The 24,486-nt window shown below is 38.2% G+C and overlaps 1 protein-coding gene across 1 annotated transcript in view; it reads left to right on the plus strand.

The window, feature by feature from the left end:
- The window catches only part of USP34 (ubiquitin specific peptidase 34), a 140,576-nt gene that overhangs the window by 101,521 nt on the left and 14,569 nt on the right, over positions 1–24,486 (plus strand). Inside the window, 22 exon segments of the mRNA XM_058164851.1 lie at positions 384–478; positions 637–809; positions 4,488–4,641; positions 5,010–5,088; positions 5,672–5,725; positions 5,824–5,919; positions 7,962–8,026; positions 8,138–8,213; positions 8,314–8,361; positions 10,398–10,463; positions 12,642–12,722; positions 13,970–14,055; positions 14,486–14,654; positions 15,454–15,528; positions 16,543–16,694; positions 17,739–17,787; positions 17,872–17,976; positions 18,077–18,121; positions 21,418–21,522; positions 21,959–22,106; positions 22,474–22,527; positions 22,530–23,107. Coding sequence (XP_058020834.1) covers positions 384–478; positions 637–809; positions 4,488–4,641; positions 5,010–5,088; positions 5,672–5,725; positions 5,824–5,919; positions 7,962–8,026; positions 8,138–8,213; positions 8,314–8,361; positions 10,398–10,463; positions 12,642–12,722; positions 13,970–14,055; positions 14,486–14,654; positions 15,454–15,528; positions 16,543–16,694; positions 17,739–17,787; positions 17,872–17,976; positions 18,077–18,121; positions 21,418–21,522; positions 21,959–22,106; positions 22,474–22,527; positions 22,530–23,107 — 2,553 coding nt within the window.

Raw genomic sequence — 24,486 nt, forward strand, 5'->3', positions numbered from 1 at the left:
TTTGGGAACACAAAATGTTATTTTCTTTGAATCGGATCATTGTTTCATTTAGACCAGGATTGTCAATGATGAAGGCCAAAGCACCCTAAAATTTCAAGCATTAATTTTTCCTCTCTTCTTTCAACTACTCTCAAGTTTCAATTTGTATCTGATTTTGCTTTTTAGGGAGAAAAAACATGCATAGCAGTGGCAGACCTAGTTGTATATGTTTGCGTCCATTGCTTTATGATATTTTTTGCCCCCAGAAACTTCATTTTTTGGCTCCTTAAATTAATAATTTAATAGCATTTTTGTTAACATTATTTAAGAAATAAATTTTAATAATGGATTATTATTGTAAATTCCTTTACTTCAAATGAACTTTCCTTATGTATTATATATAGGAATCTCTTGATGAAGTTACTATTAAAGATACCCTGGAAGGTGATAACATGTATACTTGTTCACACTGTGGGAAGAAAGTACGGGCCGAAAAAAGGTAAAATGGGAGGAAGAAAACTTTGAGTTTAGTTTGGTTTAATTTGATAAATATTAAATACATTATGTTCCTAAATGCTGTGTACTTATACTCTAAATATATGATGCTTTGAAAGTAGGGTAAGGCATTAAGGAATGAATATTTTCTTCTGGTTCTAGGGCATGTTTTAAGAAATTACCTCGAATCTTAAGCTTTAATACAATGAGATACACTTTTAACATGGTTACTATGATGAAGGAAAAGGTCAACACGCACTTCTCATTTCCTTTACGTTTGGATATGACCCCTTATACTGAAGATTTTCTCATGGGAAAAAATGACAGAAAAGAAGGTATTTGATTTTATTTATCTGCAAATTTTTCCTACTAGATCTGTTGACCATTTTAACCAATTTTTATGACATGTTTGGATAATTTTGGATAGTTGTTATGGAGGGGTAAGCAGAAGTCATATTGATTAAAAAGAGCTGGTGCTTTCTGAGCTTTTGACATAGATATTGGAAAGGTCAGTAGGTCACCACCTCTCTCTCTCTCTCTCTCCCCCCCCCATGGGAAAAATAAACATCTGGAGAAATGAGTAGCAGAGGCTGGAGGGCATCAGTGAATGTGACACCGTATTTTCAGAATGACATGGATGTCATGATTTTCCTCAAGAAAGCCCTTAGACCCTTGCCATTTGTTGTTTATTGCTTTCCACTCTCCCAAGTGAAATGTTTTATTTTCCATTGGTGGAGGGGGAGATTGACTAGGAAGTCAGGGTTATAGTGTAGTATATTGGTCGGTCTTACTGTCTCTGAAAATGCCAGCCACAGCTGCTGGTGAAATGACAGAATGAAAGAAGGTTATTCAGCCTGAAATCTCATCACTGCTTCAGGATTAGGGTGAGGTTTGAAGCTGCTGCAACTGAAGTATACATTCAAACATTTCTGCTGAAGTTATTGGTTTATATTTGTTTGTATACTCATTTTCATTATCAATTATGCCATGCTGATATAGTCCTTGACTTATGACTGTTGCTTCATTGGCTATTTTTGACGATGCTGAACAAATAGATTTAAGTACCCTACCTGAAGTTACAATCATTGCAGCATCCCCACTATTATGTGATGAAAAGTTGGACATCCATTTGCTCCACTTACTTCTTCCAAAAATCAGATTTCTGAAAGAGTGCCCAGTTATTTCAATCAAGAACTTTTCAGAATGGCATGATTTTTCAAAGTATAAGCAAACTATAACCAAGCGGAGAGGAGATAAAGCTTGTTTGGCATCTAGAGAGCAGAGGAAGCAGGTGCCCAGGAGGATGGGAAGCAGGCCAAAGACCTTTGGGACAAGGCCAGCTAGGAAGCAGGTCCATGGTCTATAGTGAACCTAGGTCCATGGCCTGATGGTGGACCTATTGCTTGCGTGCTGGAAGTGGCATGCAGAGCCATCGCCTGTTGTTCTTCCGGGTTCTGGTGTGCCAGTCACCTGGTTTTCATGCACATGGGCGTGCCAGAAACCAGAAGAGCAGCCACCCCTTGCACATGCCCGCTCTAGGAAGATGATCTTCCTGTTTCAGAGTGCGCATGTGTACCGGCCAGCTGGTCTGGTTTCTAGTGCGCATGCGCGCGGGAAGACCAGCAACAGGCGCATGTGCCAGAAGATGCAGAGAGGGGATCCCGGTGTCTGCTCCTAAGGGAGCAGAGCAAGGTAAGCCGGGGCTTCCCTCCCTTCTTGCCCATGCAGGCTTTTTGCACGCTCCCAGCCAGTCTGGAGCACCGGTGGACCAGCTGCCGGTGAGGGCGGGGTGGTGGTGGGCTGCCTGCGCAGATGACCCTGTGGCCACTGTCAAAGTGGTGCCAAGACGCCCCTCTTGGCTCACTCCACCAGCCGTGTGGGTCGCCTGGGCTGCATTCTTCCTGTGCAGCTGCACCGCCCCAAAAGAGCAGCAGCAGCAGTAGCTGCAGGGGGAAGGAAAGAGTGACTGGCCGGCTCAGGCGCATGGGGTAGCATTTGCTGGCAGGGTGGGCAGCTGCCCAACCCACAATTCCTTCCCCGATGTATGGCTGGAGAGTCCAGCTCTACTGGCAGCACAGCAGCAGGGGTCGAATGGGGGTGCCACAATGCCTGCAGTTGGGCCCGTCGCCATTTTCAGGTGGCAGCGCAGATTCGGGAAGGGGATTGCAGCACTGCCGCGCAAGGTGGCACGTATCAAGGGGCTGGGCGGGAGGAGAACAAGGTGATACGCCACTTTCAGACCAGTCCAGCAGTTGGATGAGCAGGCAGCCCTCAGGGAAGAGCGCTGCCCTGGGTGACACATCTCCCGGTCGCAGGCTGCATGTGGGGCCCGAGGCAGAGGGTTGAGCTTCCCCAGCCAGAGTATGGTACTACCGAGATGGCCGGGCTGAGAGCACTGCCGCCGGCCGGGGAATGGCTGCCTTGCCAGGGAACAGGCCGGTAACTGGTTGTAAAAGGTACGCCGGCCCCCTTAGAAAAAGTGGGGGTGCATGCAAGGGGGCGCGCACATGTGCAGTGCGGGGTGCATGTGCAGTGCGGGGAGCATGGTGGGAGTATGCGCACATGCGCAAATGGGGACACCCATTGCATTATGGGTGCTGGCACACGAGAGCGCTCACACACTCGGACTTTTGGCACACAAAGCCAAAAAGGTTCACTATCACTGGCCTATAGAATCCAAAGGAGCAGAAGCTGTGCAAGGGGTGCCTCAGGAAGTAGGGAAAGTCTTGGGAGTCCATCAGATCACGTGGGAAGATGCTGCATTTTAGGCCTAAGCCTGCACTGAGCCTCCCCAACATCTTATGGCATCCCACGTTCCACTTAACCACAATAGGGAGAGTTAGGATTGCAGTCATTGGGTGAGATTGTTACATGGGTGCTTCACTAAATGGCTGCAATAAGTTAAAACTAATTCCAGGTTCAGTTGTGATTGTAAATCAAGGAGTATCTGTAGTGGAATGTAACCACTTGCACTCCAGCAGTATAGCCAGCAGTGTTTATCATATTCCTGCAACTTTTCCTCCTCTTCTTGTCACTGATGTGCACCTGTTCAGTGACAGATTACTAATTAGTATTAGCACCTGTTCTAGCACTGATTCTGTATATATATCAGAGATGTCTAATCCTCACAGGGCTTTTGCTATTGCCATTATACTTTATCAGCAGTAGCAGAGTGAGAAAAGCAGCAGGTGGAAGAGAGAATTATGAGTCCCTGAACTAAACCACAAAGGAGATTTTTGAAAGCCTCTTATTTCCCACGGGTTCTAACAATGATAGAGCTGTTACACATTCATACATGTTCTTTCAGCTATTAGTACTGATAATGGAGATGGATCCCTTCCTTAATTCAAGGAATTAATTATGAACCTTTCTAAAAGATAGTCTGTGCCTGAGCTTCCTTTTATTTCCCTTTTTGCCATGCTGCAAAATGGGGATTCTTTAGATCTGTACATATTGTGCCAAATATTATTTGTAAGGAAGGGGATATATTCTGCTTCTTTATAAATAACCCAAGGTCTGGGTCCCTAGAGGCAATAATTCATTTTTTGCTTTCTCCCTTGTTGTCTTCTAGATTTTATCTGATTTTATTTTGTCTTTTGATTCTTTAAATTAAAATCAGGAAATGGGAAACATATTACATGTTGCAATATAAAGCACCACATAGGTTCAGGCTTCAAGAACACCTTAGTTCCTAATAGATCTAAAGGCATTTTTTAAGAAAATACAAATTGATGGATCTGCTCCCTGTGACACTATTCCTATTATCCCAGAAATAAGTTAAGGTGATAAATCATATCTGGGAGATAAGGGAAATGACAGGGGTTATCTTGCTGATTTACATTAAATGGGAATTCTTTGAAATGTTGAAGATAGGCTGGGAAGTTCTCATTCAAGAATTGTGCCTTAATAGCAGTATATTTAAAGTCTCTCTTCAAAATATATTATAAAATAAACATTACCTTTTCTAAGGGCTAGGACAATAAGATACTAAGTTTTGCAATATATTATTTTAGGTTTCAAGGACGATGGCAGTAGTTCGAAGGAGACCAAGAGTTATGAATATGATTTGATAGGTGTAACTGTCCACACAGGAACTGCTGATGGGGGGCATTACTACAGCTTTATCCGAGATATTGTTAATCCACATGCTTACAAAAACAACAAGTGGTAAGTTATGAATGTTTAGTAAATACATGGTTAATGGTAGGCTATAATTTGTCAATTGTTGTATTTCAGAAAATGAGAGGTTTGTTTTTGTTTCTGGATAAACTTGTGTCTTTGCAAAATTAGTCACCAACATTACTTCATTAAGATTTCAGGCATTTATTCTGTCCCAGCTTTAATAGCAATGGCTGAATATTTCATCTTACTACCGTAGTAGGTAGTATTGTACTTACTTTGCTTGAATTTTGTTATTTGTAATATTATAGCAAACTTAAGAAATTCACTGAATTTCACCTTCATTTATCTTCAGTGCAATTAATATTTTAGTCTTGTATGAATCAACCTAATACCCAGTGTTTTGCATTTTCTAGGTATCTGTTCAATGATGCTGAAGTAAAGCCATTTGATTCTGCTCAGTTGGCTTCTGAATGTTTTGGTGGAGAAATGACAGTGAGTTGTAATATTTTTAATACTATTTAAAAGGAACACATGTTGTTTCAGGCTCTGTTAATGTTACCTCACCTCTCTATTTCATTGCATATTTATCCACTACAATCAGCAACTAGCTCAGAAAGTCTCTGGCTTGACATCCTGGGAGACAAAAGAAAGAAGGGAAAATTAAATTAAAAAAAACAAGGTTGCAATTTTTTTAAAAAATTACTCAAGTAGGATGCAATGAAGCTTTCAAAACATTCTTGATCAAAGACTATGGAAGTGAGGTTCCAATACACACTTAAAATAAATTCATCTATTCATTGACTTTAATAATAGATAATAATCTATTATTCAGTTCATTACATTTCCATATATTACTGTTGCAACAACTTGTAATTATAATTGTATGCATAAGACAGTCCTACATAAGAGACAATTATCATACTATTGTATTCAGTACTAAATTGCAGAAAATTGTACATATCCATTCAAACAAATTAAATTTGCAATATGTAACGTGAAGTAGTGTTGATATTTGTACAGTTATCAGAAATAGTATAAAGAAAATGTATTCCATTTAAAATATATTTTTTTCCAGACGAAAACCTATGACTCTGTCACCGATAAATTTATGGATTTCTCTTTTGAAAAGGTACCTAATTTTATATGTTAGTTTAGACAATATCATATTTCAGTTCACCTGTTTTCGGATATCAATGAAGTGTTGGCTTTTTGCTTTTCTTCTCTCAGACTCACAGTGCATACATGCTCTTCTATAAACGAATGGAACCAGAAGAAGAAAATGGCAAAGATTATACATTTGATGTTTCTTCTGAATTACTAGAAGTATGTGCGTCCTACAATTACAAATTTATTATACTTCAAACAACACAAATTTATAATGATTCTGATTCAGATTTCGCCATTAGGTTGTCCAAGGAAAAAATTATTTGTTAAACGTTGTGATGTAATGTAGCAGGACTTTAAATTCTCACTGTACTTGGTGCTCCACCCATTTACCTTTAGTTTATGCTTGCATTTTTTTCCGCTGTGATACCCCATATGGAACATTACACAATGACATGAATTAGACACAGAGTCATGCTGACTGCTGGTTGTATAATAGACAGAATTCTTAGTTTGGGCTAATTTGAGCTAGTTTTCATTGTATCAACATAGCATTCTAAAAAAATATTTCCGAGAAGACCAAGGGAGAAAGGGCTCTTTTTCATAAGTCATATTTATTTCATTAAATTATTAGTAATATCAATGCCTATTAAGTGGATAATAAATATTACTAAGCATTATCATATCCTTACTATATACTGTATAGCACATTTGAAATGAAAATGTTAGGATAAGAATGTGCATCAAAAACATTATTGCTCTGTTGTTGGGATCTCCCATTTAGATCAGAGTTGTCAAACTGGATTTCTTCGATGGCCAGATCAGCATTGTAGTTTTCCTCCATGGGCTGGCAGGGGATGGGGGACAGGTGCCTCCTGCAACCTGTCCAACTTGCTGGCCAAATGTGGTGCAGGGGGTCTGTGCTCAGAAACCCTGCACCTCATTTTTGCCCTTCATGGCCTCCTGCAGCACTCTGCCATTTTTCGGCCCGTTTTTCAGCTAGGAAAGTGCTGCAGGGAGGCCATGGAGGGTGAAAACGAGGCGTGGGGGACGCACATGGCCTGTTTTAGCTGCCAGAGGCATGGTGGGCCGGTCCTTTGATATTTCCACGCCGGCCCAATGGGCCGGATTTAAACACTCCCTAGGCTGGATCTGGCCCGCGAGCCTTGAGTTTGACACCCCTGATTTAGATAAAACAGAAAGAATTTATAATTCAGTAAATCAGTAATATTAATATTATTAATATTAACATAAAGTCAGTTGGCTAAATGGAACTTTCCTTGATGTTATAGAACTCACAGAATTGGAGAGATCTTTTCCTTCCTTCCTCCCTCCCTCCCCTCCCCCCTTCAGTTCTTCATCTTTAGGTGAGAACACCCTTTCAACTTTTCCCAAAGGTCGCATTTCTTACCATACCCAATTAAAATATTTCTGGGTGCAAGACTTAGGAAACCTCTTTCTCAAGAGAGGAATTCCAACAGCATAAACAAAATTGAGTTAGGTGCATTATTGGTTACCTCAATATATGAAGGTTTCAGGTAGTCAATATATTATACCTTGGATTCTAAGAAAAGCTAAAGCCTTTAGTGCGGGAGAATGAGACCCTTCATTTCATCAGTCTTCATCTTATTTCTTTATATCTATCTAATCTTATCTATCATCTATCTATGTTTACTTGTTTGTTTGTTCATTTGCTGCCCATCTCATTGTCAAATGACTCTGGACAACTTACAACAATATAAAAACATGATATAAAACAATAAGAAAATTAAAAAATTAAAAGCATTCAATGTTAAGTATTAAAACATTAAAATTAAACATTTATTGATTTTATTGTAATTTCTTTGGTGATTGTTGTGAGCCACTCAAAGTCACTGAGAGTTAAGTAGCATATACATTTAATAAATGATTGTTGTTATTGACTTCACAGTAGTAGGAACACACACAAGCAGTTTAGAATAGCATACAGGGAACATTGTTTAGTTTACTTACTTAGGACGCTTTTTATTATTTAAATGAAGTTTCCATGAGAGAGAATACTAGTAGCATTTTATATAATGACTAATTTTGAATTATGTTACATTTAAATAGAAAAGTTTATTTTATTTTTTTATTTATTAAATTTGTTTGCTGCCCATCTCTCCATGAGATTTTTATTTATTCAGTAAATCAATTTATATAGGTTAGCTAGTAATTTATTTTTCATTCATCTCTGAATAGAGTAAATAGCTTTATCTGCTTTTTTTCATTTTTCTCTTCAGTGGATATGGCATGATAACATGCAGTTCCTTCAGGATAAGAATATTTTTGAGCATACGTATTTTGGGTAAGGTTTACATCAATTTATATTTTATTTAATAAATAAACTCCAGGTTTTTAAATCCAAGTTTTAAAAAGTGGGTGTAAAAACAAGTATTTGTGCATGCGTTTGTCCTAGATTTATGTGGCAGTTGTGTAGTAGCATCCCCAGCACGTTACCAGATCCAAAAGCAGTTTCTCTGATGACAGCCAAGGTAGAGTATCTTACTGTCAGATTACTTTTTTTAAAAAAACAACAACAGTGTTTTAGATCTTGTTCAGGATAGTCTGTGACTATCAATTATTGTCTTACAGTTAAGCACTTCTTTTGTCCTTGAAACATTTATCCATTCAAAAGAAAAGGTATGTGCCTGGATTTCCTATAACACAGTGTATATTTCTAACATTGGTTAAGATAAATAATAATCTTTTGCTTTACTGACTGAAAAATAAAGCAAAAATTATAATGAAATTTCAGTTCGTTTCAAACTACATTATTTCATAGTCTAAACAAACCTTTGAGCTAATGCAGGTAGACCTTTCTTAGCAGCTACCTTGTATAGCAACCATTCAAAGTTAGGAAGGTATAGAAAAAATAAGTTTGTGACCAAGACATATGTTTACACCTTGTAGTTACGATGGCACTGAATAAAGGGGGCTTACAACTGGTTCTCAGAATTTTGGCTGTCATAGTATCCCTTGGTCACATGATTGTGTTCTGGGGCTTGGATACCTAGCTCACAATTACAACACCACAGTAATCCATGATCACTATTTATAACCTTCATTGCCAGTTTCCCACAAGCAAAGATTAAAGTCATTCACATAAGTCACTCACACTGCTTTTTCTTCTGAAGAGCCCCACTATGGAGTATGAGATCACAGGTATCTTGTAATGGTGGCTTAATGGTTAGAATGCAGTATTGCAGGCTAATGCTCCCACTGCCAGGCATTCAGTCCTGACCACCTCAAGGTTGAGTCAGTCTTCCATCCTTCCGAGATCAGTAAAATGAGGACCCAGATTGTTGAAGGCAATATGCTGACTCTGTAAACAGGGCTGTAAAGCACTCTGAAGTAGTAGATAAGGCTAATGCTAGTGTTAAGTGCTAGTTCGTAGTATACCCCCTGTATTTTCTGCATTGCCCACCCTTGGCCCCTGCTGGCCCACCGACTGCAACACCCACTCTCCCAAAGTTCTCACACACCAGCCTATTTGCCTAGGACTCTGATCACATGAGAGCTTCCCTTAATGGCCCATATGATCTCTTACAATTACAACTGGGACTGTCAGGATTGACATTGCTAAGCAATGTGGTCATATGACATCACACTTTATGACTTTATTGCTTTGGCAATGGAAATTCTGGTCCCAAATTCTGTTTTAACGCAAGGACTACCTGGCCAGTCAGATAGATGTCATTTTCTTTTTCCTTCTTAACTGCCAATAGATATGCATTGTCCTATACCTTACTCATTCCCATCACACACTGGAATGATTGGAGATGAAGGAATTACAAGAGAATAACCAGCCATACGATGGGAATACACATTGACAAGAATGCATTGGTGCCAGGTTTACTTACAGCTCTTGGGGCTGCTAGCTGCAAGCATGCTAGGCAGACAGCCAGTATATTTCCCACTGTATACTTGTTTACTCTCTTGTAATTTTTCTTCTCCAATCTCTCCAGTGCCTGACGTTTGTTTTTCTCCTCCTCACAGGCCCTACTCCACTAGGTAATCAGTACATTGCCAGCACATTTTTCTGAAGTGTATTCCTCATTGTATACCTGCTTACTCTCTTTTAATCTCTCCTCCAATAAATATGAATACACACATTAATTCCATTCTAGCTAATTATCTAGCACTGAGGTGAACATTCCAAAAGGCAAGGGAATTGGAAAAAAGCTGTAGTAAAAATGTAAACCCAGTTGCGATTAACTGATAGATATTTAGTCATTTAGTTATTTATTGAAAACATTTATATAACTGCCCACCTGATAACAAATTCTGAGAGGCCCCCAATATTCCACTTAGCAAGTGAGCTCCAGTCCCAAATGTGGTTGCTAAACAAGGACTACCTGTATGGACAAATTTGATTTCTTTAGCCTAGGGTAGGATATCTTAACTTTGACAAATTAACCATTATGTAACATAAGATTTTATTATTCTTATTTTATTCTATAAATAAATGTGATATAATAGTATATGTCATCTTTAAACCAGATGAGTTGACTATATGTTTTATTAAACCTCAAAACCAAATCACTATCCATTTTGTGGGTCTGGGGAAGGTGGGAGGGTACTGCTGAAACCATCACTGCATCATACTTATTGTGTTTAATGTTACATAACTGAAGAAAAAAATTATGTGCTTCAGTTTGAATGTTTACTTCCTTTAGCCCACAATGCTTCAGTGGATTGAACTGTTAACTAAGCAATTTAACAACAGCCAAGCTGCTTGTGAGGTAAGACAGAAATGAAGAATTCAATGAAATGTGCAAGTTAGCAAACCCTATCCTTTTTGTGTTTCATAACTTAGGAAGGATAAGTTTATGGATTCGGTAATGTGCTAAAGACATTATACTGTATAAAATAAGAAAAAAGTGTTTTATAAAATCATTCCAGCTTTAACTACAAATCTAATTAAATAGAAGTTTTGTTTTCATTTTGTATGCAATGTACTTTTAATTGTCTATTTGTACATTGCCTAGATTACTCAGAGAAACGGGTGGTTTTTAAATATATATATAAATAAATAAACTTCGATCAGTTATTTTAATAGTAAATGTTTTAGTTTTTCTGGGTTAAACATAGTGAACATGGTGAATGCAGAAAGAACTTGGTCTCCTAAATTAGTACAGCTGGTTTGTTCAAAATTTGGGAGCCCCATAATAATTGCCTTTTTTATCTTTGTTGTGGAGCAAATGCTTTCTGATACATGATTGCTTAAAAAGAAGGGATTTTTTTTCATTAATTCATAGGTAAGGCAGCCAACTATAACAGGGGTGTCAAACTTGCGTCGTCACATTGTTGTCTCATGATGTATTGCAACTTTTCCCCCGTTCACTAAAACGGGGGTGGGAATGGCCACCGTGTGATGCATATGGCCCACAGGCCGCAAGTTTGACACCCCCGAAATATAAGAGTATTTTGATACGCTTCCTATTTATTATTTGTCATAATTCATCTAGCATCAAGTTTCCTATTGTTAGTATCCTTCAATAATGTTATTTACAGTGCATTCAGAAAGTATTCAGATCCCCTTCCCTTTTTTCAATTTTGTTCTGCTGCAGCCTAATTCTAAACTTATTGAAATTCATATTTTTCTCATTAATCTATAATCAGTAGCCCATAATGACAAAATGAAAACAGAATTTTAGTAATGTGTATAAATTTATTAAAAAGAAAAAAAGAAATATCACATTGTCATAAGTATTCAGACCCTTCACTCAGTACTTTGTTGAAGCACCTTTGGCAACAATTACTTGAGTCTTTTTCGGTATGACTTGACAAGCTTTGGGGGATTTTCTGCCATTCTTCCTTGCAAATCCTCTCAAGCTCAGTCAGGTTGGATGGCGACAGTTAGAGGACAGCTATTTTCAGGTGCCTCCAGAGATGTACAATAGGGTTCTAGTCAGGGCTCTGACTGGGTTACTCTCGGACAATGATGGCTGATCTTTTTACCGTCACGTGCCAAAAGTGTGGGGGGGAGAGCACAGGGAGGTCGCGCTTGCGTGTTCCCACACCCATAATTCAATGCATTCCATGTGTGCGCATGCAACCCCGTGCTCCTCCACGGATGCACACACAACCATCCCCACATGCCCCATTTTGGGCCTAGCAGGCCTACCTGAAGCCTCCGTAGGGGGAAAACGGCCTCCCCCACACCCCAGAGGCTGGAAACAGCTCATTTCCCAACTTCTGGTGGGCCCGGTAGGCCTGTTTTTCACCCTCCCAAGGTTCCAGAAGCTTTCCTGGAGGCTGGGGAAGGGGAAAACTGCCTCCCCCCCACCCCGGAGGCCCTCCGGAGGCCAAAAACGCACTCCCAGAGCCTCCATGCAAGCCCTGCACTTACCTGGCATCCAAAATGGGTGGCGTGGAGACTCCTGGGAGGGGAAGCGTGGGTGGGGCCAGCTGAAAATCAGAAAATCACGCACAAAGCATGTGCACAAAGTGAACCGGTGTGCAAAGGGTTTGAATATTTATGTCAATGTGATATTTCAGGGTTTTTTTAAATATAAATTTACAAACATTTCTAAACTTCTGTTTTCACTTTGTCACTATTGGGTACTGAGTGTAGATTAATTAGAAAAAATGAATTTCAACAACTGTAGAATCAGGCTGCAGCATAACAAAATTGACAAAAGTGAAGGGCGTCTGAATACTTTCTGAATGCACTGTAGGTGCCATGAATTTAAAAGGTAGGACAACTATCACCCTCAGCCTTCATTTTTTTCAAACAGCTGTGAAAAAATAAATTTCCTTCCCAACTATGCAGATATTTACTGGAATACTTTTGGAGTTCTACTTAGGTTGTTTAAGCAATGATAATAAAATATGCTATGAATGTGTAGTAGAATAGAAAATGCTTTCATTGTTAAGGAATATAAGCTAAAATGTTACATATATGTTTTTTTTTCCAGTGGTTTCTTGATCGTATGGCTGATGATGATTGGTGGCCTATGCAGATTTTAATTAAATGCCCTAATCAGATTGTGAGACAGGTAAGATAAAGCATAGTATGTGTCATTTGAAATGTTATTGCTTAGGGTTAGTTTCTTAATTTCACAGTATGAATTTTAACCATCAAACTCAACATGTTAGGTTGAAGTGCCCTGGATATTATTACATATATTTGAGGTGTTCTTCACATTCTTTGAGATCTTCAGCTGAAAAATAATATGGCAGTTTTTAGAAGGATTTCTGATAAACAATACAACAAAGTCTAAGTATACATGTGGACCTTGAAATTTAGTCTGCATACCAAAATAGATTCCCAAATATTTCTTTAGGTGCATTTTTACTTGAATAAGAGGCCCCATTACACATTACAAATAGCTTATGTCTAATTTAATTTAATTAAAAAGCATGAACTTCTCTCCCAGTAGTGTTTTGCCATTCAACCAGAGGATAAATGCTATCTGAAGAATGAGCCCAAAGGCAATTTTGTATATGGAAATGCTGCCTCAATTTGGATTGTTGCGAGTGGAATACCTTAGAAGTTATACTAAAGTCTTCTATGTAGTTCTAACAGTTTTTTGTGCTGTTTCTGGGGGGGGAGACAAATACAGTCTTGGGCTGTACTAATTGACGTATCGTGTTAAGACCAAGGAAGTCAAAATTCTTCTCTATCTTGCCTTGGCCATATTCTTTTATAATGGATATTGAAAAACTGGAATGTATATAAAAGACAGCAGTCAAGATGATAAGGGGCTTAAAAAACTTGAGAAATGGTTGGAGGTGTTGGGTTTGTGTAGGCTGCAAGAACACAGGATAGGTGTCTTCAAATATCTGAAAAGCCATCACAAAGAAGACAATGTGATATTTTTCAGAGTTATTTCTGAAGGCAATATAAAAACCAATGCGTTTAAATTAAATGGAAATAAATTATGTTTGGCCATGAGGAGAAATATTCTAATAAGATCTGTTCCACAAAGAAATTGACTGCGTTAAAATGAGACTCTGCATGACAAGTTTGTCAAGAATGCTACAATAATAAATTCCTGCATTGAGCAAGGGGCTGAACAAGTGTATATTGAAAGTCTTTTTTAATCTTTAAGATTCTATGATTAAATGATTTAAGATATAGCCTGTATAAAATAGTATTAATTGTGTAACACGAAGGCAAAATATCATTAATTCAATGATGAACTTTTCAACCAAATAATCCAAGATCACTGTGTTTCTAAAGCTTTGTGAAAGCAAATATTTCTGTGACCCCAAAGTAACCTTAAAGCTTATGACTTTACAGATGTTTCAGCGTTTGTGCATTCATGTGATTCAGCGGCTAAGACCAGTCCATGCTCATCTCTACTTACAGCCAGGACTAGAAGACTGGTACATTTTCTTAAAAAAATTCCATCTATTTCAAATATTTATGTCATAACACTAATTTTATCATATGTTCCCCAAGTATATTGGGGAACATTTACCTTGGTCTTTTATATCAGATAACATTTTATGTTACACTGTGATCAGAAAATAAACAGCAGTACAGTAAATTATATCTCTTGGAGTATTATGGCATGCCTTTTCAGTGTTACTATAGTTTTCAGTTCATGTAACTAAGAAGAATTTATTCATGCAGGTATAACCACAGCATGTACTGTATAGTAAAGTAAGCACTGTTAACCATTTCATATGCTATTCTAAATATAGTGCGCTTTGCATGATGTAGGAGGTTGTAACAACTTTTCAGATTGATTTTGGATCATTTTGCCTTCAGCAACTTCAATATACACTGATGAACAATGAAATGTATTTTCAGTTCAGATGACATGGATGGTCCTGTGGAAGATATTGGTAGTCGCTCGTGTGTGACTCGTTTTGTGAAGACTCTGTTATCAATTATGGAACATGGTGTTAAACCTCACAGTAAACATCTCACAGAATACTTTGCCTTTCTTTATGAATTTGCCAAAATGGGAGAAGAGGAGGTGAGTGATTTTACATGAATTCTGCTGTTATGGTTATTATTAGTTTGAGTACCGTTAACATTTTTGTTATTTAATCTTTACAGTTCTATGTTTATTACAAAAATTACAAAATCAATTTAGAGAGGAAGGCAGAATATAAGCCGCGCGGGTGATAGAGGGAGCCTCGCGTAGCTCCCACGTAACACCGCTCCTGCGCAGGCTGCACTGGCTACCTGTGGCCTCCCGAGTGCACTTTAAGGTTTTGGTTACGACCTTTAAAGCGCTCCATGGCTTAGGGCCCGGGTACTTACGGGACCGCCTGCTGTTACCGTATGCCTCCCACCGACCAGTACGTTCTCACAGAGAGGGACTTCTCAGGGTGCCGTCCGCCAAGCAATGTCGGCTGGCGGCCCCCAGGGGAAGGTCCTTCTCTGTGGGGGCTCCCACACTCTGGAACAAGCTTCCCCCGGGTTTACGCCAAATACCTGACCTTCGGACCTTCCGCCGCGAACTGAAGACACACCTTTTCATTCGCGCGGGGCTGGCTTAAATTTTTTAATTTTTATAAATTTTAAATTTAATTGATTTTAAATTTGTTATTTATTTTAAATGGGGTTTAGTTTTATAAATTTTTAAAATGCTAGGCTAATTATAATAAGTTTCTTAATTTCTATTTTAAATTGTACATTGTATTGTTATTTTTTACTGCTGCCTGTACACCGCCCTGAGTCCTTCGGGAGAAGGGCGGTATAAAAATCAAATAAATAAAATAAAATAAATAAATAAACAGTTGTTATATTTTATTTTCAATTATTTCCAGAGCCAGTTTTTGCTTTCTCTGCAAGCAATTTCAACAATGGTTCATTTCTATATGGGAACTAAAGGTCCTGAAAACGTAAGTCTGGAATAATCTTTTATAACCTAAGTTCTCATTGGCACTTTAGTGGATAAGACCCAGTCTTTCAAGGAGATATTTCATGACTACTCTCACCTTTACTCTGTAAAAATTTGTCTTTAACTAATTTATCATGATCTTCACTCCACTTCTATGTTTTTCTAACAGATTATCTCTATATTATTATCCATAGTAGATCTTTATTCTACATTTTTATTATGAATCTATGTTTCAGATAATTTATTTCAGTTCTAAAGCTTAGCATGGTTAAACACTCATAAAGAGAGAGAGAGAAAGAGGGACGTAGGGGGAGAGAAACGGGCGGAGAGTAATGTTATATGTCCTTGTTCTGTTAGTAAAATAAGTCCTTTTGCAGAGATTTGTTGTAAGAGAAAGACGGAGATGATATAGAATATAGAATAACAGAGTTGGAAGGGACCTCAGAGGTCTTCTAGTCCAACTCCCTGTTTAGGCAGAAAACCCTACACCATTTCAGACAAATGGTTATTCAACATCTTAAAAACTTCCAGTGTTGGAACATTCACAACTTCTGGAAGCAAGTTATTCCACTGATTAATTGTTCTAACTGTCAGGAAATTTCTCCTTAGTTCTAAATTGCTTCTCCTTGATTAGTTTCCACCCATTGCTTCTTGTCCTGCCTTCAGGTGCTTTGGAGAATAGTTTGATTCCCTCCTCTTTGTGGCAGCCCCTGAGATATTGGGGCTGCTATCGTGTCCTTCTTTTCATTAAACTAGACATACTCAATTCCAGCAACCGTTTTTCATATGTTTTAGCCTCCAGTCCCCTAATCATCCTTGTTGCTCTTCTCTGCACTCTTTCCAGAGTCTCCACATCTTTTTTACATCGTGGCAACCAAAACTGGATGCAATATTCCAAGTGTGGCCTTCCCAAGGCATTATAAAGTGGTATTAACACTTCACGTGATCTTGATTCTATCCCTCTGTTTATGCAGCCTAGGTGGTGGTGGTGATTTGCTTTTTTTTTTTGTGTCAGCCCCAAGTTGAAGTACTATCAGAAGAAGAAGGAGAAGAGGAGGAGGAGGAGGAGGACATTCTTTCTTTAGCAGAAGAAAAATATAGGCCTGCTGCACTTGAAAAGATGATTGCTCTGATAGCTCTTCTGGTAGAACAGTCTCGATCAGAGAGGTGAGGAATATATTCACGTATATCAGATTGTTTATGTATTGCATTTATTCTTCTGTTTTTAATGGATTTTATTAAAAGTTTTATAAAGAACACCAGAACACCAAAAGCTAATACAAAGTAATAAAAGAGTAAAAGAACAAGAAAACCTGCAAAACCTATTCTGGTTTTTAACACTTTTATATTATTGACAGCATAAACCAATCTAGAAAACTTACAATCAGAGGCTTTATGTGATAGGCTTAAAATCAGAGTGTTTAGTAATTGTATACATGCTAACTAGGCAGCGCCTCAGATTACTAGCATGTCTTATGTTTCATATGCAAAAGATCTCAGGTTCAATTCCTGCCATCTCCAAGTAAAGTGGTGAAAGACTTCTATCAAAAATCACAGAGAACTACTGTCATTCATTATTTACTAAGGAAGCAAAAATTTGACCCATTAAATTGTGCCATCTGCCATCCCCAGAATCAGTTTTTTCCATCATGGTCAAGGCACCTAGAAAAGCTACATGTTTGTTAGAAGATGTTATAAAGGGGTACAATATCACCCAATTAACAGGAGTGATTCTGAGGAGTGTTCTGACTTTGGGTAATTTTCCCCCTGAAAAAGAGTCCTAAACTATACAAAATAATCATAATGGTTTACTATATATTAAGTATTCCTCCTCGTTTATATCAATATTATCTGAACTAGCAGTAGAACTGCTAATCATTCATCAGTCAACATTCTAAATTGAAGTTGTCAGCCATATATAAACATTCAAAGGGCAAAAACAGTTGCTTGATTGTAACCCACATTTTGCATATTTTTGCCATTAAAATCAATTCACATTGATTTTTCCTCTGATTTTGGGTCCAGAACTCTGAAAAGAAAAATCCTCTTTCTTTGTTTGTTCCCTGTTCCTACTAGCATTTCTTAGCTGGCTGATTTCCTAAAAGTGTGGTTTTACATGGACTACTCCAAGAAAATTCAAGAAAGCAATTTTGTTTTTACTAATTGGTTGATTAATGAAATAAATTGATCCATTCTTTATATGTGTTTTAGGCATTTGACTTTATCCCAAAATGATATGGCAGCATTAACTGGAGGCAAGGTAATAACTGGACATGAAAAACAAAGAGTTTTAAAACATGTTCTTTAAAATATTTGCTACAGTAATACATTGAATTTGTTCCAGGGTTTTCCTTTCTTATTCCAACATATTCGAGATGGAATCAATATTAGGCAGACCTGTAATCTTATTTTCAGTCTTTGTCGATATAACAACAGACTTGCAGAACATGTAAGTTACTAGCTGTTATTAGTTATACCACTCTGAGAGCCTAACTGGAATACTTTCATTAGAGTTGCATATGATGAAAAGATTTCTTCCTCTTTTACAGATCGTATCCATGCTTTTCACATCTATAGCCAAGTTGACTCCTGAGGTATGGTCTAAAGTACAGTATTTTGCTACCATAAATTATATTGTTTGATAATCACATTCATCATTCTTAAAGTTGTTATTTGCCTTCAATATAATAATCCTTTAGTGAAATATGATCCTGCATTGTTTTATGCTCCCACTGTGCTATACCTGCACTTTCCTCTGGCACAATACACACAGATGATGCCTTTACATAGAGCCAATTATTCTTTTACTGGATTAAGAAATCAGATAAGTATCATGCCTTGGCACCACACAATTAATTCAATCTATGGCTCTGGCCAAATAGAAAGGGGTACAAGCATTAATGTTACAGAACTGCATGAGAGATACTATCTCAGCAGTTCTTAAATAGCACCCTATATTCAGTCTTGTGAATAGGTCATATTTATGCCAAAATTGGTCTTATTTATTTATTTGATCATATTTATGCATATATATTGAAAAGTCAAACTGGTTCAACACCTTTTAAGCACCACTCTACAACTATTAATTAGCATCAGTGAAAATCTATTTCTCCATTTTAATTGGATTTCAGTAATAAACTCCCCCATTGCTCAGAGATCATATGTTTTTGTTTTTTGTCTAAACTTGACATTATTAGATTCCACCTTATTTCTTTTCCTAAGCTCTGGTACTCAACTCACTTCTTGTCTTACTCTAAATATTAAGTACTTTTGCCTGCTTTTACTTTTCTTGATTTATAATGTCTCTTAAAATTATAAACTTTTCAATTCTTTAGTATTTCTGTTTGAGTCCTTGTTTCTTTATTAGCTTTCTACATGCTTTCTCATGATTCTTAGCACACCTTACCTGTATTTTAAAAGAAGCAAATAGCGCCAACTGCTAAAGAGATTCTCTGTGCAAGGACTAATGCCATAGTTTTTCTTGTACAGCAGAAACTGAAATTCTTTCACATGCTATACAAACCTACTTTTGCTGTCCAATGCTGCTTTCCACAGCTTTCCAACATTGCAGCATGGATTTCTCTGTTCTATGAACTGTTTTCCTCATAGCAATGTAATACTATCTTTATTTCTGTTTTAGTTATTTTTTTTGTCAAAATAAGATTGTCCCCTGGCCAAAGGATGCCTGGTGGATTACCAGTTCTGACCTGTCAAAAATTAAGAAGTTAGCATTTCTCAAAATACTAAAATACATGGAGCTGTATGGAGATACGGGGCAGTGCTGTTTCTGACAAGAAAGCATGCCCACAAATAAAAGCAGGCTCTAGCTTTCTTCAAACAATGAGAGAAATTGTTAAATGTTTTCAGGTTTCTTTGTGTTTCTGCTTGACTAATCTCTTCTAATAAATCTATGTTTCATAATTCTCATTGTTTAATTTAGTTAGCAGTGACTGGAGGCTTTATCAGTTTGTTTTTCACCAAGCTAAGAACAGATTGGCTTATAAATATAGCATAAATTCATTGCCATCTTCTTATTCTTTTTCTTCCTCCTTCCATGACCAAAAGAGAAAGAGAAAATTCCAGAATAGAAACACCTTAATTCCATTTCTACCCTTGATTAAGATATTATATATGTCTAAGCATTGTATTCTTCACAACTGTAGCTTGGTAATCTCACATTTTCCATGTAATTGGGTTGTGGAGCTTGTGGCTTTTTGGTCTGTTTGGACTGTAGCAGCTGTTTCTAATCTAGGCCCAACTTCATGGCCATCTACTCTTTTTGGCAGAATATTCTTGTTGAAACAAAAGGCAAATGTTAGGCCAATCCCCTTAATCCAAAAGAAAGGTAACAGACAACTAGATGTTACTATTACTTCTTCGGAATCAGCAGGAGTGAGCAATTATCGAAGAAAATTGTTATAGAGTGCTTCCGGCAAGATCTTGTGAGAAGTTACAGCCATCCCAAACTCAGGTCTTAATAGCTTAGTCATAATTCAAAATACAGAGAATTACTTTAAGATAATCTAAATTCCTTTGTATAATTTACATGATCGTCTTGCATATTTCTCTTGACTATTTGACTATGTTGCCATTCAGAGAACCAATGTGGTCTGTTGATTAAGATGCTTGACTATGACTGGGATAACCCAGTTCAAGTTCACCCATTAAAAATCACTGGATAACTTGCCTCAAGCTTTCTGTTGGATCAGCTTCTCACAAGATGATTGAGGGATGAATGAAGGGAAATATGTATGTATGCTGCATTGAACTAATGGAGAAAAATGGGATATAAATGTTGCACATTAATAATACTACAAATGTGCCATGCAAGATGTTGCATGGATAATTTTAGCATTCTATTTATTCTGCATTTTATATGGCCAAGAAACTCCAGTTCAAAAGATCAGGTAGTTGATAAGAGATATATTGTTCTCTGTGAGGGGGCTCACCATTTAAAGATGCTGAGCTTGTCAGCTAGAGACGACAGGCCGGGTTCAAGACCCAAGCTCCACACAACGAGGTGAGCTCCCATTACTTGCCCCAGCTCCTGTTCACTTAGCAGTTCGAATGCATGCAAATAAAGATTACCACTTCACTGGGAAGGTAATAGCATTCCATGCACCTTTGGTGTATAGCCATGCTGGCCACATGATCTTGGAAATTGTCTTTGGACAACATTGGCTTCCTTGGCCAAGAAATGGAGATGAGCATAGTTCCCTAGATTCAGACACAGCTGACAGGGAAACCTTTACCTTTTTGTCTTTTGTATGAAGCCCTGTAGATCCATAGCCAGTCAGAGTGGATACTGGCCAGAATTAACAAATATATTGTTATAAAAATGTTCAAAGAGTTTTATTACATCAAGAAATAGAATCAGGGTGTGAACAGCTATTGAATATGCTTTTTCTTCTGTATAAGAAATGGTTGCTTTGAAGTGGATTCAATCTTTAATATCTACCAGACTCTTCTCTGATCTTCTTTTACTTATAGGCACTTTTTGGCTTTTTCATCAGAATGCCAGTTCAAAATTATCTGTTGCCTATGATTATCTTCAGTATACACAGATGTAACATCAACTGAAAAGATAAAAATCACAAACAGGAGTCATTGGTATATACCATGTTTCCCCGAAAATAGGATCCTGTCATATTTTTTTGAACACTGAAATAAGCACTTGGCCTTATTTTCAGGGAGGGCTTATTTTCAGGGGAGAGTTTATTTTGGGGGGAGGGCTTATTTTCGAGAAAACAGTATGTGTATTTAGAACATATGTTTAGATGGGCATAAGTAAATCATTGAATAAAATCAGTTATAACTTGCAATATTTTAAAAAAAACCTACAGATTCTTTATATAATATGTACAATTTTTTTTCTTGTTTTCAACTTCAGGCAGCCAATCCTTTTTTCAAGTTGTTAACTATGCTTATGGAATTTGCTGGTGGACCTCCAGGAATGCCACCATTTGCATCATATATTCTCCAAAGGATATGGGAGGTAAAGGATGCCTATATTAAATACACTCAAAGATTTGTTGTATCTCTATAATATTGAGAGAAAATAACCAGCATAACGTCTATGCTGTAAAGATTAAATTTTTACACTCCTAGACTATGGAAATAAGAGTTATTGTCTGACAGAGAATAGTACCTTTGGCAGCCTTTTTGCCAAAGTTAGTAAATAAAACTAGTAAAACAGAACTCCCAACCTTTCTGGATCCACAGACCAGTGGCGGGACGATAGTATTGTGCATGTTCTCCTTCCATTTTGTGGCCCAGTTTCCTACCGGTCCGCACACTGAGGGTTGGAGACCCCTGTAGTAAAAGATTCAGCCTGCCTGTTTACTAGCTGAGTGTTTGATATAGATTGCTAGCTAATAGTCTTGTTTTTGTTTATGTTTCATGATGTTTGTCCATTTTTCCAATATTTGTAGGTGATTGAGTACAACCCATCTCAATGTCTAGATTGGCTAGCAGTGCAGACACCACGAAATAAGCTTGCCCACAGTTGGGTCCTGCAGAATATGGAGAACTGGGTAGAACGCTTTCTTTTGGCTCATAACTATCCTAGAGTGAGAACCTGTAAGTTGCTAAGCAGAAAATAATTGGCTGCTTCTTGCCCGATAAATAAGTTCATTGTTTATGTATGAAAATGTGGACATTTTATTTTATTTATTTCCTAATATTATGATAAACAACATTTAAAAGAAAATGAGTGAAATATTTCCAATATTCATTTCAATATTCAGTATTACCTGCAACAATTTAGAAAGAAAGGAACTGCTTGTTTTATGATCTCTGCCAATAACTATATTATTCTTAACTAAGTTGTGTCATATGGTTTTTGTGAACAAATTTTAAACAAATAAAACAAACTTTATTTTAAAGTGAATGTGCGCAGCCAAAAATACTAGCTGCTTTACTTACCTATGTATTTGTTCTTTTGCAGCTGCAGCCTATCTTCTGGTCTCTCTTATTCCAAGCAATTCATTCCGACAAATGTTCGATCTACCCGCTCACTCCATATCCCTACTCGAGATCTTCCCCTTAGTCCAGATACTACAGTTGTTCTTCATCAAGTTTATAATGTGTTGCTTGGACTGCTCTCAAGAGCTAAGCTTTATGTTGATGCTGCTGTGCATGGAACTACAAAACTGGTACCCTACTTCAGTTTTATGACTTACTGCTTGATCTCCAAAACAGAAAAACTAATGTTTTCTACTTATTTCATGGATTTGTGGAACCTCTTTCAACCTAAACTTTCTGAGCCTGCTATTGCTACCAACCATAATAAGCAGGCCCTGCTCTCTTTCTGGTACAATGTCTGTGTTGACTGCCCTGAGAACGTGCGCCTTATTGTGCAGAATCCAGTGGTGACCAAGAACATCGCCTTCAATTACATCCTAGCAGATCATGATGACCAGGATGTGGTGCTTTTTAACCGTGGGATGCTACCTGCCTACTATGGCATTCTGCGGCTGTGCTGTGAGCAATCCCCCGCATTTACCAGACAGTTGGCTTCTCATCAAAATATCCAGTGGGCATTTAAGAATCTCACACCACATGCCAGCCAATATCCTGGGGTAAGTCAAATTCATACAGAGTGAAAGGCAGAAAGAGATTTTTCAGAGAACAGCATTAAAAACAGCAGCAGTTTATAGAAGGACCATTTTTAGGGGGTAGGTGATTGGAGTATTCACATGAATGAAATGTCAAAAAATAAAGCTGTATCTCTTTGCCAGATCCAAAGAAGTCAGTCAATAATAGTGAAAATATATTCGGCTCTAATTTAAGCTCAGAAAAGTATCAGAAGATGGGCTTAATGGAATTGCAACAGTGCTTTCATCCAGTTTACCAGCAGTTCTGTCATTGATGACAATTATGGTACAATTAATTTTGTGCCATAAGTTTTCTTTATTGCCCCACCATCTTAGTAGAATTGTCAGCTTTTGGGGAGTTCCTCTACAACCGAGATCACTGCCATTCTCCCTTCCTAATGCATAAGATATGAAAGCTGTGAAGGAGGCGAAATATATCTTGAGTTCAAGAGGCAAACAATTATTGGCTCTTTAATAGGAAGAATGATATAGAAATAAAATAGCTCTTTTATACTAAATATATAAGAAATCCTTATGATATATAAATATATACGACAGACAAGAGAAAGAGTTATGATATAAGAGAGGGGTGCTCAGATGGCTCAGCAGTTAAAAGATGCTGATCTCGTCAGCTGCAGAGTGACAGCCCGGGTTCCAGACCTGAGCTCTGCTCAATGGGCTGATCTCCGGTTATGTTGTGTCTGCGCCCCCCGAGGTGGGCCCCCTGCCAGAAAGTGACTAGGAAAGTGAGGGGGAAGGGCCATCAGGACTTACCTCTGGAGCACTGGCTTCTCTGGCTCAGCTCCGGGAGCCAGAGGCAGGCCAGGTGGAGGAGATAATGAGGCCTCCGTCCCCTGACTCTCCACCCCCCCCCCCCGGACACACCTCCAGACCCGGCTGATGGCAATCAGGCCTGGCTGGACACTAGGTTTCGTAGGCAGGAGAGGTGGGAAAACAGAAGCAGGGGTGGGGCAGGCCTAGGAAGTGCTGAGAGCCATAACCCACAGAGTATAAAAGCAGCCCTGGCTGCTCTTTTGCTCCGTGACGAGCAAAAATTGAGTTGAATTATTTGACTCGTGGAGAAGTGAGCTGAACTATTTGACTCGTGAAGAATTGAGCTGAACATTCGGCCTGGACTGCTGACTTCCTGGTTGCCTGGCAACCCCAAGATAAAAGGGAGACTTTGTCAGGCAGCTGCAGATTCCCTGCCAGGACTGATAGCAGCCGTGAACTCAATTAGTGGCTCGTTTAGCCAGCTCGCATGGCTGAGGCCGGGAGGGGACAAAACAGGTTACTTGCCCCAGCTCCTGCCCACCTAGCAGTTCAAGAGCATGCAAATGCAAGTAGATTAATAGGTACCACTT

Source organism: Ahaetulla prasina, chromosome 1, assembly GCF_028640845.1.
Source record: "Ahaetulla prasina isolate Xishuangbanna chromosome 1, ASM2864084v1, whole genome shotgun sequence".
Classification (NCBI taxonomy): domain Eukaryota; kingdom Metazoa; phylum Chordata; class Lepidosauria; order Squamata; family Colubridae; genus Ahaetulla; species Ahaetulla prasina.